Here is a 16,372-nt window from a genome sequence, read left to right on the forward strand (position 1 = left end):
ATCATATGGTATCATAGCCCTACCTTGATATCATTGTACCATGTGTCCAACAGCATCATTTTTTTATATATCGGAAAGATGTAATAACCGAACTAGGTTTTTGAACCTTAGCTAATAAGTCTCATTAGTGCTAGACCCGGGTTCTTTTAGTGAATGTGTCCAGCTGATTGCGTTTCCTCATGTCTCATTCGTAAACAACAGAGTACTCGAAGATTTTGCTTTCTGTTTACTTCTTTAATTGTTTATCGTTCATTTCATATTCCATTCGTTGGGGACGTTTTTTAATTTGGCTTCCGACGCATTGTTAATGAACTAAAGAAAAAAGAGCCCGTCACTTGAAGGGGGAGTTGTAGATTTTCTAAATAACTCAGTGAGAAGGGAATTATTTTTAAAGACAACCGCTATGTCCTCTTCTATGCTTAATCAATATCAAAATACTCAACACTCAAGGGTAATGAATTTGAAATATAAAACAAAATATAAAAAACTGAAGAGACAAATAAAACAAATGGTTTTTGTAAGTATATCCCCTGACATCGCACCTCAAATGTATCCTGAAAGAAACACTTATTCTAGGAAAACGCCTCGTTATGTGATGAAGTGTCACAGATTCAATTGGATTTAAAAATTGCACGTGAGGAAAGAAGGTTCCTGATAAAAAGACTTATGCGCCATGAGGGATTTGATGAAAGCACAGATAAAGCCAATGATAAAACAACTAACGTTCCAAAGAAACGGGGGCCTAAAAAACGTAATAATTTGGTGGAAGAAAATGACAAATTGAAGTTTATGTGTGAGGACAAAGTCGAGGTTGACGCACTGGGAAAGCCTAAAATGCCTATTAACTTATCGAATGTTTTGATACATTCATTGGGTGAAATTCTTCCCTCTAATCCAAATTTTCAAAGTACGAATTGGATCTATCCGGTTGGCTACGTGGCCACACGAATCTATGCCCACCCAAAGGATCCACAGAGAAAATGTGTATTCACTTGTAAGATTTTAAACAATGCCGGTTATCCTCAGTTTCAAATGATTCCAGACAATGATTTGGATAGTGTTTTCTTTGGCGAAACTGCTGACATTTGCCATCGTGCTCTTTTAGAGACCTTAAGAAGATCGCTGTCGGAAGGTACGAAGTTGCCTTTAAATGTTCAAGGAGAGAAATTCTTTGGCCTGTCGAATAGCGTTGTGCAATCACTTCTAAAGCAGGATCCTTCATTTAAACTTTGCCATATTTTTAAAGAGTTTCTAAATAAAAACGATATTCCTGGTTGTAACATACCAGAGGACAAGGATCCCACCATGTCATATGAGGCTTTGTCCCTAATCGCCATGTCAGCGTATCATACCATGCCAGAAATTAAGGATGAACCACCAGATGAGTTGTTTGACTTGAATTAAAACACGCACACAACTCTCATAAAATATCTTCGTCAAATTATATTTAATATATAAAAAATTTAAAGATTACTAATGCTAGTATATTTAGAAATAAATTGTATTTCTCCCTAAGCGTATAAATAATCATAAAATCTTTGTCATAATTTTCAAATTTCATTTCTTCAAAAATAAATTAAAATTTACCAAATGAAATCATGCTCTTAAAAGTATATACAAAAAAGTTCTAGCTAAAAAATGTTGAAAGCACAGCAAATTCTTTATTATTGTTGTTTTTGATACTCAGTCGTGCACAATGGATTGTGGTCAGCATTACCTTCAGAGTTACCTACGTTGGCTTTTGGTTGAAACGGTTGCCGCAACTCCGGGAGCAGGTGTTGGTAAGAGAATGCGGCTGCCATCGGCATACCTAATCTGACGCTCGGGAGTGGGCGTTAAACGAGCTGGACTGATACGTGATGGAGGCTGAGGGTAACGAAATTGCGGTTGTTGACTACGTATGTCTGCTAACCTGTGCTTGGTTGACTCTTCTGCTTGCTGAGGATGTCGACGGTGTGATTGTTGGTGTTGTGGTCGTTGTTGGTATTGAGACACGGTGTGCTTTGTTTGTGCGTTTTTAACATTGGCAGTTATTTTTGGAACCTTGCGTCCCCCGAAAATTATGTTCGAAACAAATATTACAGGTGAAAATAGACGTAAAGGTGTCTCACTAAAAAAAAAACAAAACGATAAATAAACAAATTACCAAGGAAAGTATAACATTTAATTGCCACTTACGTTGTTCCAACAATGGGCTTAGCCTCATTACCGCTCAAAATGAATAAAGGGAAAAATATAGAAAATATACAACTGCTCACAATTATCGATGATGACATATTGGTAAGTACAGTTAGGGGTACTCCGAATCCAAGAAAATATGGCCAGTTAATTTCAATGTAGTTAAGACGTCTATGCAACTCCCAGCCCATATTGAACCATTTGTATTCAAAGGAATACAACGAATAGAGCAGACAGAGATGTATGAAACATAAAAATCCGCCGATATAGGGTATTGGTAACAAATTAACTAGCATACTTTGAATTAAGAACAGTGCCTGTACGACCAAATTAAAAAGGAAATCCGCCACCAATTTACTTATGCTAGGTATAAGATTAGGTTTGCCTTTTCGAACTTTGTATGCTTCGTTGGCAATGTCAGCAAACCAAAGCGATGACACAATTTTGCTTAAGAGAAAGATTGGCAAAACCCACATCATGCCAAAAATTATTGAGAGGATTGATTGAAGCCAGCCCCAAATCATGTGTAGATCCTGTGACTTGTCACCATAACACAGGGTTAAAATGAACTTCAATGTAGGCAGAAGAATGCGCTCAAATAAAATAATGCTCATCCAGGTAAAGCCACCATTTAGGGCACATGATTTTAAAACCTTTTTCGCTATTTTCTTTTGTCTGAAAATAAATATTGAGTGTATGTTATTTTTCTGACGGTCACCTATTGGCACAATGGGGTAGGACTTCCATCACTTACTTAAAAGGTATTGATGCCTCTGCTTTCTGTTTTTTAGGCAAATTGTCTAAACGTCGTTCATCTGGGTTGTCGTCCCTGGCTGCTATTACACGAGCGCACTCTTCCTCGTACATGGCAGACGCTGATGAAGGAATCGGCGATGGGCTACGACGCATCATACGTTGGCATTCTTGCAAGCGATGTTGACGCTCAGACTCTTTTTCTGCATTTAACCTGTGAATCTCAGCATCAATGTAAAAAACAAGACTCATGCCCTTTATACTGTCCCATAAGCCATATAAAAATCCTAATGATATGCTCTAAAATTGATTGACAAAAATAAAAAAAAAAACAAAAATACAATTGTTAGAAATCCCGAAAAATCTAAATATAGGAATACACGCTTACCTTTATCGAATCCATATTTCAACATTCATTACATTAGTAAGAAAGGTACATAGAAACTGGACGATCAAATTGCTATATAGAGAGAAACAAATAATATTTGCTTATTTATTTATTTATTAATTTTTTATTTTTGCGTTTTGGAATACGAAAGGTCTTCTTCTTATTTTGATTAACAAAGAAATAAAGGAATGACAACAATAAGGTTTTTTAGGGGGTTCTCCGATAAGACCAGCTGATCTTCTTTGTGTTGTCAAAATGCATGGCATTTTTCAATTTGAAATCAAAAATGTTGAATGAAAAATAATTGATATTTTTAAAAATTGTTGAAACCCGCATCAGAACAACCTACGATTGGAAATCACCTAAAACTTTACGTAAACAATTTGAAAATTTTGGCATATCAATGTTCACAAACATTGATGCATCTACCCATATTCTTCTACCACGCATGGTTTAACGCATTGTACAATATTAACAAGGTTGGGCACCTCTTATGTATTTTCGCAATGGTCCTAATATTACAAGTATCTTGATCCCTCATTTCTACTGTACGCTGTTTGGAAAAACATTGATATGTCAAAAAATTTTAAATGTTTTTTCAAATATAAGTAGATTTTTATATGTTTTCTTATACGATGCCATTCGTAGGTTATTATAATTTGGGGTTTTCAACAATTTTTACAAATATTAATAATTTTTCCTTCAACATTTTCAATTCCAAAATTGGTTTGACAGTTCATTGTCCCAGCAGCTGTGTATTCTTCTACCATGAATAGTTCAATTTATTGTGATTGGTCAATTATTAGGGTTAACTCGGCTAAAGATTTCGTATATAAACGCGCTATAAAATAAAATAGCGAATTGTATGAAACTAGTATTCTTAAAGCATTTCCGCCGTAAGTTTCGCTTCCGAGTAAAAACAAACACATCTGTGCTCTGGTAAAATTCCAACGCCGTCAAATTTATCGATTAGTGATTTGTTTTCGTATTTTCACTAACAATCGATTTTTTGTTTTTGTTCTCCCCCAACTTTTTTAGTGTGTTGGATGGATTTGTAAAAAGATAAGATATATTTTGGATCCATAATTATTTTAATTATAGTTGTTAAACAATAGATTACAAGACAACGGTAAGTGATTTCTTATGTTCGACGTGCCTTTTTGCATTAATACAGAACATTTTTGTTAGTTAGTGCAAACTTAAAATATCCGAAATTTTCTTTTTTTTTTTTGATAATTATCAAGTAATAAATTTGTTTTTGTTATATGTTAGTGATTAAGCGTCTTTTCTTTATGTTTTAAACAAAGATCTCTTATCTAATTTCTTTGTCTACAATGCTTTGGAGACCTACGTACAAATGTCCGTATATTCATAACATATGGATTATTTTAGTTGGGGACTGGAATGATATGTTGATGACTTGTTGCATTATTTGCTTTTAGCTGTAGATTTATGCATAATTGTGTGTGGTAGTATGGGGGCAATGGCGTATCATAATAAACAGTTTTGTATGTGTTGCGAAAAAATTATCTAAATTAAATGTCAATAACTTTCTTTATAAATTTGTTGTTATTGTGTTGATTTTTTTGCTTAAAACCAAATAATGGGGACGTGAATAATTTAAAGCGATAAAAAATTACCTTCCATATGGAGGCTCTGCTTAAAATGTGTGACTTAAATCTTGAGGAAATTCCCAAGTCTAGTTCATAATTGTATTGTATAATAGAGTAATTTTGAACAAGTTGCATCAGCTATTTATTACCAGTTATTTGCGAACAAGTCAAAAGTATCCCATGTCCCTTTTCTATTGCGTTTCGGTCCAACACACTTTTATTCAAGTACTATTAAAAAATTATTTATCACAACCAGTTCTACATTTTAATTATATTTGCATCTTGGGGCTCTAATTCTATTTGATGTCCTTTAACATAAAGACTACAAAAATTACATCCTGCAACTTATATGCATTAATTTTCTGTTATTTTACCCACATAACTATTTAGAAACCAACAAAGAATGGACTTTTATAGATTATGAGCCATTTCTTTTTGAATGGATAAAAAATTATTACTGTGTTGTTTTTGTTTTACGATAATTAGCACAGTGCGACTTCTTTCTTTATTCGATTTCTTAAGTTTCATTTTGCTGAGCTTTGATTTGGCTTAATCTTTGCTTTGTCTGTCATTTCCATATCACATGTCCGCCTTTATTGAAATATGGTGTAATTCAATGCACACTAGGGGACACACTTCATTTCAAAGCCACTGTTTCAAATAGAGGGCATTTTTTAAATGTGTATCAACAAAAAAGAGATAGAGTATTAAGCAAATAATATACCTACATTTGTATTCTAAAACAAAACACAACAAAAATACTGACATTAACATTATCTATTAGTTTTAGGTACGTGAACTATTCAATGGGAACTAAACAGCGTAACATCATTTAGAAATGAAATAGCATCTGATGCGGGCATATTAAAAAACATCGATAAGCTTCAACAAAAACAACATCAAATAAGCGAACAAAGGCAATAATTCAATGATAAGGAATTTTAATGGAAAAATTTGTGTCCTGAATAGAAGTTACAACTCTACTAATCGTCTTAATACCCCTCGATTTTATCTCTACTGGCTTCTGATCGATTTGGCTGGGGTGCAGAGTACGGTACGGCAATTCAAATATTGAGATAAATTTCTCTGCGAGAAAGCCACTTAAAATTAAACGCCCTCAAATCCACATTGTCATACCACAAATCAGTTGCGACTGTATTATTGTTTCACGCTGGCCGATAACTTCCAATAATCATAAGGCAAAACTGCATTTTGTGTCCAGTCATATTCGGAATATCAACGCATCAAGTTCTCTCGGCTACTGGCACTCGTTCGGTGGTGGCGTAAAGACTAAATAAATTCACATAACAGCTTACAAAATGGGCGATGATCGCTTGCCAATTGTGGAGAATGAAGAACATTCGCCGACTACCACCCGTCGTGGGCCACAAGACAACGAATTAGATCCAGAACCAGCAGGATGTGGTGGATCGGCCTGCTGTAACCCCAATAGTGGATTTCATCGATTCCTTGCATTGATATTTATGTGTCTTTTGGGATTTGGTAAGTTTGATATTCAAGTATACAATTTGTTTCAGAATCTAAAATGAAAGCAGCCACATTGACATTACGGAGATAAATGTTTTTTTTTTTTATCGTACTTGACCGAGACATATGTTAATTTTGCAAAGTTGTCGGTAAAAATGTGATCGTAGGCATAGACGTAGACGGCATCAACATAGCGTACGTATCATACTGAAGTGTTTTATACTCCAGTTTCTTTTTTTTTTTTGGAATGGAGCACTTAAGCATGACTCTGATGCGATGCTTGCTCGCGATCAGGAATACACGAAGTATTTTACGAAGTCTACTCTTCACTTTTTTGTTTTGTGTGAGAGCATTACCGATTTTTATGTTACAGTGTACTGTAGAAGTGGTGGATAGAGAGGGGAAGATGGTGTGGAGGGGGGGGGGAGGGGTGGTTGTGTGATCTTGTTGCGGAAATACAACGTTATGACAAAAACTCAAATAATGCTCGGCAAGAGTAGAATCTACTCGATTTTGAACGAAATTTGCTCCCACTCAAAAACGAGGAAAATACAGGGTGAGATGAAAAAACTGCAACAAACTTCAGACTGCTGTCATTTCTACGCCACTCATCCGACAGCTGTTAAAATTATTCCAGTGACAGCTCATTATATTGTTTACAAGCGTACAAAAGCATTTTGGCGAGAATTTTCCAGAAAAAATGTTGATAGTGTGATTTCTTTATATTTGGTTAGAAAATTACAAGTGGCTATCGTTAGAGCACTCCAGCATTTAAATGTGAATAAATCTTTTGTGTCTCGTTCAACATCAGCAGAAATGGTTCGAAAAGTGAAGAAGCGACTTGATCGAAACCCGCGTCGCAGTGGTCGAAAACTGGCTGGAAACCATTCGTTGTCCAGCAGTTTGTAAACAAACAAAATGATCGTGTTACTTGCCAAAGAGGTCAGCTGAAAATGTACACCTTCGGTGGGCCACCAGAACTCAAGCGCCGGCCATGGTAATGTGGGCCGCCATAACAGCCTATGGTCGCTCTCCGCTCGTATTAATTGACAGTAGCATCAGAATAAATGCGAATATTATCGCGAAAATATTCTGGAGGGTGTATTAAAGCCTTGGACACGCAAACATTTTGGCCGAAGACCTTGGACATTCCAACAGGACTCAGCCACTCAAGAATGGTTACAAATTGATGTTCTTTGCTTCATTTGACATACAGTTTTGGTGGCGCACAAAGGCCACCAAAATCTCCGGATACCAATCCCTTGGACTATTGTGTCTGGAGTATTTTGGAAAGCAAGGTTGGCACTAAAAAATACCAAAGTGTTGATCACCTCAAGCAAACGCTTTGCCGGGAATGGACCAAAATACCGCAGAGCAACATTCACGCAGCGTGTGCGGTTTCATTGGCTGTTTGAAGGCCATAATTCTTGCCAAGGTGACCAATTCAAAAAAATCTAAATTTATTCTAAAATTTGATGCTATTTCCGACATTTTTTGCTTTCATTTGATAAAATTAAAAAAAATATGGGATTTGACTTTGTTGCACTTTTTTTATATCACCCTGTATGCTCACTCATATTCGAGCAAGATCGAAAAATTGGATATGCTCGATTCTTTTCGTACAAGCTATTGTGGATTTTTAAATATAAAAAACCAAAATCGTGTTTAATGTAACTATTATTTTATGAATAAAGTAAATTTATTTTTTTTTGTTTTTTCCAGGTTCATATTTTTGTTATGACAATCCCGGAGCACTTCAAGAAGTCTTCAAAGAAGAACTCAATATAACAAGCACACAGTTTTCTATGATCTATTCCATATATTCCTGGCCGAATGTTGTTCTTTGTTTTGTTGGCGGATTTTTAATAGATCGAGTTTTTGGCATTCGCCTAGGAACCATCATCTATTTGTTTATACTTCTAATAGGCCAACTACTGTTTGCCACGGGTGGTTTAATGAACACATTCTGGATAATGATTGTGGGCCGGTTTATATTTGGCATTGGAGCAGAATCGTTGGCGGTGGCCCAAAATAACTACGCAGTATTATGGTTTAAGGGCAAGGAATTAAATATGGTATTTGGACTGCAGTTATCTGTGGCACGTTTCGGTAGTACCGTGAATTTTTGGGTAATGCAGCCCATCTATGACTACGTCCATTCAATCTACAAGGAACACAATGCTCTGGGTGTAGTCCTTTTATTGGCGGCCGGGACTTGTGTCCTATCGTTGATGTGTGCTCTAGTATTGGGTACGTTAGAAACTGGTAAATTGTTCAATACTCTTAATTTTAATGAAATATTCTGCAGGTTGGATGGACAAGAGGGCTGAACGTATTTTGCAACGCAATACAAATCCTTCGGGCGAAATAGCCAAGCTAAGCGATGTAGTCACATTTAAAGTCACATTCTGGATGGTTTCGGTGATATGCGTGGCATATTATGTGGCCATATTTCCATTTATTGCCTTGGGAAAGTAAGTATTTGTTCTTGGAAGAAGCTAGAATTCAGTGCATCGTTATGTTTCTTTTTTTAGGGATTTCTTTATGAAGAAATTTCATTTCACCCCTCCGGAGGCCAATAATGTTAATTCGATTGTTTATCTTATATCAGCTGTGGCTTCACCAGTATTTGGTTTCCTGATTGATGTTACAGGCCGTAATGTATCATGGATTTGTTTGGCTACTTGCTCGACAATTGGTGCACATTCCTTATTAGCATTTACTATGTTGAATCCGTATGTTGGCATGGTTTTAATGGGTTTGTCCTATTCGATGTTGGCAGCAAGTTTATGGCCACTGGTGGCTTTGATTATTCCCGAATATCAACTTGGAACCGCATATGGATTGTGAGTATAAATTATAGAAAATCATTTTGCATATCATGTTGCGAACATTTGACATTAAGATTTCTGTAATTTAAGAAAAAAAATATATATAGATTGCAATTAAAATTTAACACCATTTTCAGCTGCCAATCAGTACAAAACTTAGGTCTAGCTGTAATAACCATTATTGCTGGTATGATCATTGACAAGAGTAATGGAGATCACACATGGTTGGAATTATTCTTCTTGGGCTGGCTCACAAGTAAGCGACTTTTTACACACATATTAAATGTGAAAACAATTATTCTGAATTATCTTTTTTTCTAGTTGCCCTGATTGCCACATGTGTTATATTTGCATATGATCGTAAAACTAAAGGAAACCTGAATATGTCGCCAGCTCAGCGTGTGGAGTATGCTAATCAAATGTATGCCAACTTTTAAACACATCCATATTTTTAATCAAAATTTGTCACAAGAATAACAACACCTTTATACAAACAAGAAACTCTTTATTCATCTATTTTTGTAACTAAAACTTTCGAACATCATGTCTTCAATTAACACAACTCTCTAACACATAAAAAATATTTTCTTGTATATTTTAAATAGAGCTGCACAAAGAATGTTGACTCCGGGTGATGGTGCTAACGCAGATGAGTACGCCAGTGATCAAGAACCACTGTTAAATAACTAGGCTGTGCAGGCACATGGTTTACGATTCATCTGTACTATCTCTGTATTATAATAAGAAAAAATTAAATTTCATCGCTAATCGCTACAACAACATATCTGTCATCATTACAAAGCTTTACATTTTAACACATTTCCATCTACACATTTTTTTATTTTTATTTTGATTATGTTTTTTACACTATGCTTCGAATCTTAATTATTGCCGCCGTTAAAGGATTTTATTTTATGTACCTATATATTTCGTTATCATTTTATTAAAATTATATACCAATTTAGAAAATTAAGATAACATATTATATATTTAAGGGTATTATTGTACTACTGAAATTATGCAATGTAAAAGGCTAAATTTGTTGTTTATTTATTAATAATGTTGTGGCTTTTAATATTATATGCAAAAAAAGAAATTTTGTAAAAAAAAACCATCCCACTATGAACTAAAAGAAATGTTCTCAAATTATTTAGACCTACATACACATATATACGAAAATGTCTGTGTGTAAAATATGCATATATCAAAAAAAAAAAAAAGATAAAAACAAGTAGTATCGAAAATTTTTGTGATTCGTTAAAGAAAAAATAAAATTTACATAAATATTTGAAGATTGCATTTTGTATATTTTTTTCCAATCGTAAGTTATTTTTTGACAAAGTCAAACGCCATAATTTTTACATTTTTTTTAAATTTCATTGAATAAAAGCAAAAAATATCGGAAATAGCATCAAATTTTAGAATCAGTTTAGATTTGTTCGAATTGGTCACCTTTGGCACCAATTATGGTATACAAATGGCCATGAAACCGTCACACGCTGCCCAAATGTTGCTTTGCGGTAATTTGGCCCATTCCCGGCGAAGCGCTTGCTTGAAGTGATCGACACTTTGGTATTTTTTAGTGCCAACCTTGCTTTCCAAAATACTCCACACACAATAGTCCAACGGATTTGTATCGATAATATTCGGCATTTTTTCTGAAGTCACGGTCGATTAATACGAGCGGAGAGCGACCATCGGCTGCGGAGAGCGACCATCGATGCGGGTTTCGATCAAGACGCTTCTTTACTTTTCGAACCATTTCTGCTGATGTTGCTGTTTTCTTCCGTCCACGGTAAGGAGCGATGGTACGAGACACAAAATATTTATTCACATTTAAATGCTGGAGTGCTCTAACGATAGCCACTTGTAGTTTCCCAGCCAAATATAAAGAAACCACCCTATCACGCTGTAATTCCACTACGAATAACTTTTTTTTTTGGAAAATTCTCACCAAAATGTATTTGTAGGCTTGTAAACAATACAATGATCTGTCACTGGAATAAATTTAATACCTGTCGGACGAGTGGCTTATAAATGACAGCAGTCTGAAGTTGGTTGCAGTTTTTTCATCTCACCCTCTATAGAGCATGATTTTCCATCATTGCCTTTTCTGCCATTGTTATTTGTATACAAAAGGAATTGCCTGAAGATTTCCAGACAGCAACTTTTTTCCATTTCCCTTATCTCTCTCTTCTATTAACAGAGACTTGCAGCAAGTAAACCCGTCTAATGTAAATTTTGACTAAAACAATTGGAGCAAGTTGAGTTTAGGGGCTATGCTCGGATCATTTTGAAATTTTTACCGCAGGCATAGACAAATGAAAATATAGACAACGAAAAGTTAGTTTTGTCTTTTTTCCAGGTGGCTCTCATCATTTTTTGCATAGTCAACATCCTGATTTACGCGTTCAAGCCACTCGACTTCGAAAACACATTTTATCGTTTTTCAAGAATTTCACTGGAATATTCCCATATTTTTCGATGTCATCACGTACTTTTCACATTTCTTGTATTATGAAATAATTTTCAACTGACAAATATCCTACAGTTTTTGTTATTTTTAACATTTTTGAATTGAGTGACTTCAAAATTCCCACTCAAACCCCTGAAACGATATGGACGACATCTGCTGATCCGTTTTTTTTCGAAGATAAATGGTGAGAGCATTTCGTTGTCTATATTTTCATTTGTCTATGCCGCAGGTAGGTATTTGTAACCTGATTACGGCAATGTAATTTTTTTGTGGGGGAAATACCCGGTTACCCGGTTATTCGACCCAAAAGTTCGAATACAACATCCGGTTTGTATCCGGTTCTACGTAACCGATATCAATAAAATGGGTATCATTTGAAAGCTTATGAAAATACCTATCCAACAAGTGGGGTTGTTGGAACCGGTTTTCGGAGAAATTTAGGAAATTTTGCATTTTTGTATGAGTACTTTTTGAAAAACCTATAAAAACTCGAAAATGGACCCATTATAGGGTCTTAAAATCTATACACTATATTATAGCTAACACTATTGCCTTTCCAAAATGGTGTCATATGTGTTGATATCTTTTGTGGTTCCGTGGATATAAGAGATAGAATTCATTAAATTATATTTTTCTCCAGTCTAGATGCATTTGACTTTGACCTTTATAGCTTTTTTAAGCAACCGGCCTTCGGCCGGGACTTAAGATTTTCTCCTCTGGGGTATGTCCAACACCGGCTACGCGATCCATAGTTTTTCTAAAAATTGTACATTTTGTAAGTAGCCGGCCTTCGGCCGGGGCTTAAGATTTTCTCCTCTAGGGTATGTCCAACACCGGCTACGCGATCCATAGTTTTTCTAAAAATTGTAATTTTTGTAAGTAGCCGGCCTTCGGCCGGGGCTTAAGATTTTCTCCTCTAGGGTATGTCCAACACCGGCTACGCGATCCATAGTTTTTCTAAAAATTGTAATTTTTGTAAGTAGCCGGCCTTCGGCCGGGGCTTAAGATTTTCTCCTCTGGGATATGTCCAACACCGACTACGCGATCCATAATATTCTAACAACACCAAATTAAAAACAAAGCAGATTAACAAGAACGTTAAACCCGACACAAAACTTGGGTTCACTCAAACTGCTTTCATAAGAAACGACTTTAAAAGTCAATATCTTCGGAACTACAAAAGATATCAACACATATGACACCATTTTGGAAAGGCAATAGTGTTAGCTATAATATAGTGTATAGATTTTAAGACCCTATAATGGGTCCATTTTCGAGTTTTTATGGGTTTTTCAAAAATTACTCATACAAAAATGCACATTTTCCTAAATTTCTCCGAAACAGGTTCCAGTTACCCCGTCATGTGACCACTTGTTGGATAGGTATTTTCAAATGATACCCATATTATTGATATCGGTTACGTAGAACCGGATATAAACCGGATGTTGTATCCGAACTTTTGGGTCGAATAACCGGGTAACCGGGTATTTCCCCACAAAAAAATTATATTGCCGTAATCAGGTTACAAATACCTACCTGCGGTAAAAATTTCAGGTCAATCCAAGCATAGCCCCTAAACTCAACTTATGCCAAACAATTGATTACCGCAATAAACTTCTATTATTTGCCTGTTCTACTCCCATATTTAAGGAATATCTTCAAAATAAAATGTTTGCAATGAAGCGACAATGAATTGCGCTGATACTTTTGAGTCTTGCTCAAAAGAAGAAAATAGGTAGACGCATGAACACAGCTGCTGGGGCAATGAACTGTGTACGCGGAAGAAATGTATGCACCGTTTTACTTTTGTTACTACACTGTTTTTATTCATTTAAAATAATTCTTAAGTTCTACTTATGATAATTTTTCTTAACCTAGTCTAGCATAAAGTGTAAGAGAGAGAGAGAGAGAGAGAGAGAGAGAGAAATAGAGCGATACATTTCTACTCATGCCTGTGCACCATGCCGCCATAAATTCTAGGGGAGGTCATAAAACATGCGTAGCTATCTCACTTGTGGCAAGCAAACATGCTGCACTTCCTTATCAGTATGAGTTAAGATTTCATCCAGTAATCTAACTCAAACATACCACATGCAGCAATTGAATTATTTATTTCTAACTCAAAGGTCTGTTCACCACATTTTCTTATCTTATATATTATGGACTGTATTAAAAAGATCCCTGTTTAACAAATCCCTCTCATCTACACTAGTTAGCCCCGCTATTCTCTTTTATTATAAAAACATGTTCACTTATCCGTGAACATTCTTGGCAGGGGCAAAAATACGTATAAAATATAGAAATTATAAAAAGTCAAATAAATCTAAGGGAACAGACATTTTAAGAGAAAAGAAATTAAGTTATGGCACCCAGGAAACTCCTCCATCTTTCCAGCCGGTCTATCTTGAACGTCCCACCTCCTTTGTCTGCCGGCTTTAATTTCCAGGCTGAATCCGTTTTATGCATCGTCCTCTTTCTGTTGCGAAAAATGTCATCGTTCTCTTGCAACGCCATCTTGCAGTCCTTTGAAAGTTTATCGCCCCAGAGTTCATAATTTCTTGTCTCTCCAGCCTGCCTTTTTCTAGCTGCATGATTTCCACCAGGCATCTTCATGGCAACTTTCGCTTCCTTCAGCACCTTATTGCCCCAGCGATACAGACGGATATCCTTGTTCTTCTTCATCTCGATTGTAAACAGCTTATCTTCGACCTCTGCTTCCAACGCCAAATATTGTTGTTCCAAAAACTGAATAACGTCACTTAACTTGTGTGTTTCTCTTGGCTTTCTTGTTTGCTGTTCGTACAGCCTTAATCCATTTCTGTCAAATTTCTTTAAAATAACCCTTGCGAAAAATATTTCGGTGTTTTCCAATTGTATATTGATGGATTTAAGGCCTTGAATGCTATTCTTTGTTGTGTCCAGCATCTGCTTCACGCTCTTCGTGGACTCACTATCCATTGTTGGCTGATCCAAAATGTCATCCACCATCTTATTGAATAGCACCCTCCGATTCTCGTATGTTAATTTCAACAACTGTAGCGCCTCGTCATAAGAGTTGTCCTGCGTCCTTAGATGTTGTATTATATGACTCGCCTCTCCTTTTACCGCCGCCTTTAGCCTATGCATTTTTTCCACGTTGGTGTAGTACGGTGCATCGTGCACTAGGCTCTTGAAAAGATCATGAAACGATTCCCATTCACTTATATCACCATTGAATGTGGGAACTTCAATTTCCCTTTTATTGATGATGCTGTACGGCTGCTCCACCTTTTCTGCTATTTTTGACTGAGCATCTCTGATCGATGCTAACATTTTTGATTTCTTTATTAACAGTCGTCTCCATTGTTCCTGAATTTCTGGATCGATTAGTATCTCCCTTTCCGCGGTCTTCACAAGTTTTGCGATAAAATCAAATGCTAACTCTATATCCTTTTCCGTCTCTAGGCTATCCATCAGTATCATGGTACATTCCACCTCTCGTATGATCCCTCTAGCCTCTAACTCGATCTTGGTCGGTGCCGAGCTCTCCAACGAATCGTCCTCCCGGGAGTATGGCCCCACAGCCACATCCCTTTTGTCTGACTCCCTTATGTTCAGATTTGAAGCCCCCTCGTCGCTTTTGCTCGCCAACACCGCCGTTTCTTCCATATCTCGGATGATCGCTCTGGCCTCTAACTCGATCTTGGTCGATGCCGAGCTTTCCAACGAATCGTCCTCCCGGGAGTATGACCCCACAGTCACATCCCTTATGTCTGACGCCTTTTTGCCCAGATGTGAGGCCCCCTCATCGTGTCTGCTCGCCGTCACCGCCGTTTCTCTTGCCGCAATCTCCTTTTGACTCCGCATACTAGGGAAATTCCATTGAATGCTCCTTGCACTCAATTCTTCCCTTTCCTCTGTTTCGGGACGTAGGTTTTGAGTCTCCATTCCTTTATCATCCTTATTGTCTGCCGCCATCAATTTATTGTCTGCTCCAGTTTCTTCAGCTTCTGTTGAGTCTTCCGAAAGCAATTGTTGAGATCTTAGTTCTCCTGTTTTAATTTCATCAATTGCTTTTTCAATTTCCTGCATCAATTCTCGGGTGTAGCCGTATTCATCTTTTTTGTAATAGTCAAGATATTTAAACGGTTTCGACATCAATATCTCGTGATTTTTTAGGAAAATGTCCCATATTCCTCTAGCAGTTCTTTCCATTACGGACACTCTACAAGTGCGCATTGGATCTTTCAGCTGCTGCGCAATTATCACCAGAATGTCGACTATGTCTCTTTGGTTTTTTATCAGGGTTTTAGTTTTGTCCATTTTGTTATACGTTTCATTTATTTTGCTGGTTCTTTTATTATTATTTTTTTTTTACGTTAAGGCTCGATGGACCAGATGTACGCGGAAGAAATGTATGCACCGATTTACTTTTGTTACTACACTGTTTTTATTCATTTAAAATAATTCTTAAGTTCTACTTATGATAATTTTTCTTAACCTAGTCTAGCATAAAGTGTAAGAGAGAGAGAGAGAGAGAGAGAGAGAGAAATAGAGCGATACATTTCTACTCATGCCTGTGCACCATGCCGCCATAAATTCTAGGGGAGGTCATAAAACATGCGTAGCTATCTCACTTGTGGCAAGCAAACATGCTGCACTTCCT

General features: G+C 36.4%; 3 protein-coding genes and 1 long non-coding RNA gene across 4 annotated transcripts; 2 read left to right on the top strand and 2 right to left on the bottom strand.

The window, feature by feature from the left end:
• The first annotated feature begins 323 nt into the window (after window positions 1-323).
• On the top strand, window positions 324-1,596 carry LOC101897509 (transforming growth factor beta regulator 1). The gene is made up of 2 exons (XM_005182654.4): window positions 324-517; window positions 577-1,596. The coding sequence occupies exons 1-2, from the start codon at window positions 404-406 to the stop codon at window positions 1,402-1,404; spliced, it is 942 nt and encodes a 313-aa protein (XP_005182711.2). The 5' UTR covers window positions 324-403; the 3' UTR covers window positions 1,405-1,596.
• Window positions 1,419-3,503, bottom strand: LOC101896287 (etoposide-induced protein 2.4 homolog). The gene is made up of 4 exons (XM_005182647.4): window positions 3,320-3,503; window positions 2,933-3,231; window positions 2,179-2,853; window positions 1,419-2,110 (listed from the first exon to the last, which is right to left on the bottom strand). The coding sequence occupies exons 1-4, from the start codon at window positions 3,332-3,334 to the stop codon at window positions 1,726-1,728; spliced, it is 1,374 nt and encodes a 457-aa protein (XP_005182704.1). The 5' UTR covers window positions 3,335-3,503; the 3' UTR covers window positions 1,419-1,725.
• A 789-nt stretch (window positions 3,504-4,292) lies between these two features.
• LOC101895953 (major facilitator superfamily domain-containing protein 1) lies at window positions 4,293-10,543 on the top strand. The gene is made up of 8 exons (XM_005182645.4): window positions 4,293-4,448; window positions 5,717-6,435; window positions 8,143-8,670; window positions 8,729-8,894; window positions 8,955-9,266; window positions 9,389-9,507; window positions 9,573-9,672; window positions 9,857-10,543. The coding sequence occupies exons 2-8, from the start codon at window positions 6,252-6,254 to the stop codon at window positions 9,939-9,941; spliced, it is 1,494 nt and encodes a 497-aa protein (XP_005182702.1). The 5' UTR covers window positions 4,293-4,448; window positions 5,717-6,251; the 3' UTR covers window positions 9,942-10,543.
• LOC131801994 (uncharacterized) lies at window positions 10,355-12,127 on the bottom strand. The gene is made up of 2 exons (XR_009341998.1): window positions 11,330-12,127; window positions 10,355-11,266 (listed from the first exon to the last, which is right to left on the bottom strand). It is a non-coding gene; the product is annotated as an uncharacterized LOC131801994 (long non-coding RNA).
• Between the last annotated feature and the right edge of the window lie 4,245 nt (window positions 12,128-16,372).

This window comes from Musca domestica, unplaced genomic scaffold (genome assembly GCF_030504385.1).
Source record: "Musca domestica strain aabys unplaced genomic scaffold, Musca_domestica.polishedcontigs.V.1.1 19, whole genome shotgun sequence".
NCBI lineage: Eukaryota > Metazoa > Arthropoda > Insecta > Diptera > Muscidae > Musca > Musca domestica.

Bases quoted from the DNA above. Each gene is read 5' to 3' on its own strand.
- LOC101897509 (XM_005182654.4), top strand. From the start codon at position 404: ATGTCCTCTTCTATGCTTAATCAATATCAAAATACTCAACACTCAAGG. The intron at 518-576 runs GTAAGTATATCC...CACTTATTCTAG, and splicing joins AAATAAAACAAATGGTTTTT to GAAAACGCCTCGTTATGTGA.
- LOC101895953 (XM_005182645.4), top strand. From the start codon at position 6,252: ATGGGCGATGATCGCTTGCCAATTGTGGAGAATGAAGAACATTCGCCG. The intron at 8,671-8,728 runs GTACGTTAGAAA...AATATTCTGCAG, and splicing joins GATGTGTGCTCTAGTATTGG to GTTGGATGGACAAGAGGGCT. The intron at 9,508-9,572 runs GTAAGCGACTTT...CTTTTTTTCTAG, and splicing joins CTTCTTGGGCTGGCTCACAA to TTGCCCTGATTGCCACATGT.
- LOC101896287 (XM_005182647.4), bottom strand. The intron at 2,854-2,932 runs GTAAGTGATGGA...ATTTATTTTCAG, and splicing joins GAGGCATCAATACCTTTTAA to ACAAAAGAAAATAGCGAAAA. The intron at 2,111-2,178 runs GTAAGTGGCAAT...TTTTTTTTTTAG, and splicing joins AAGCCCATTGTTGGAACAAC to TGAGACACCTTTACGTCTAT.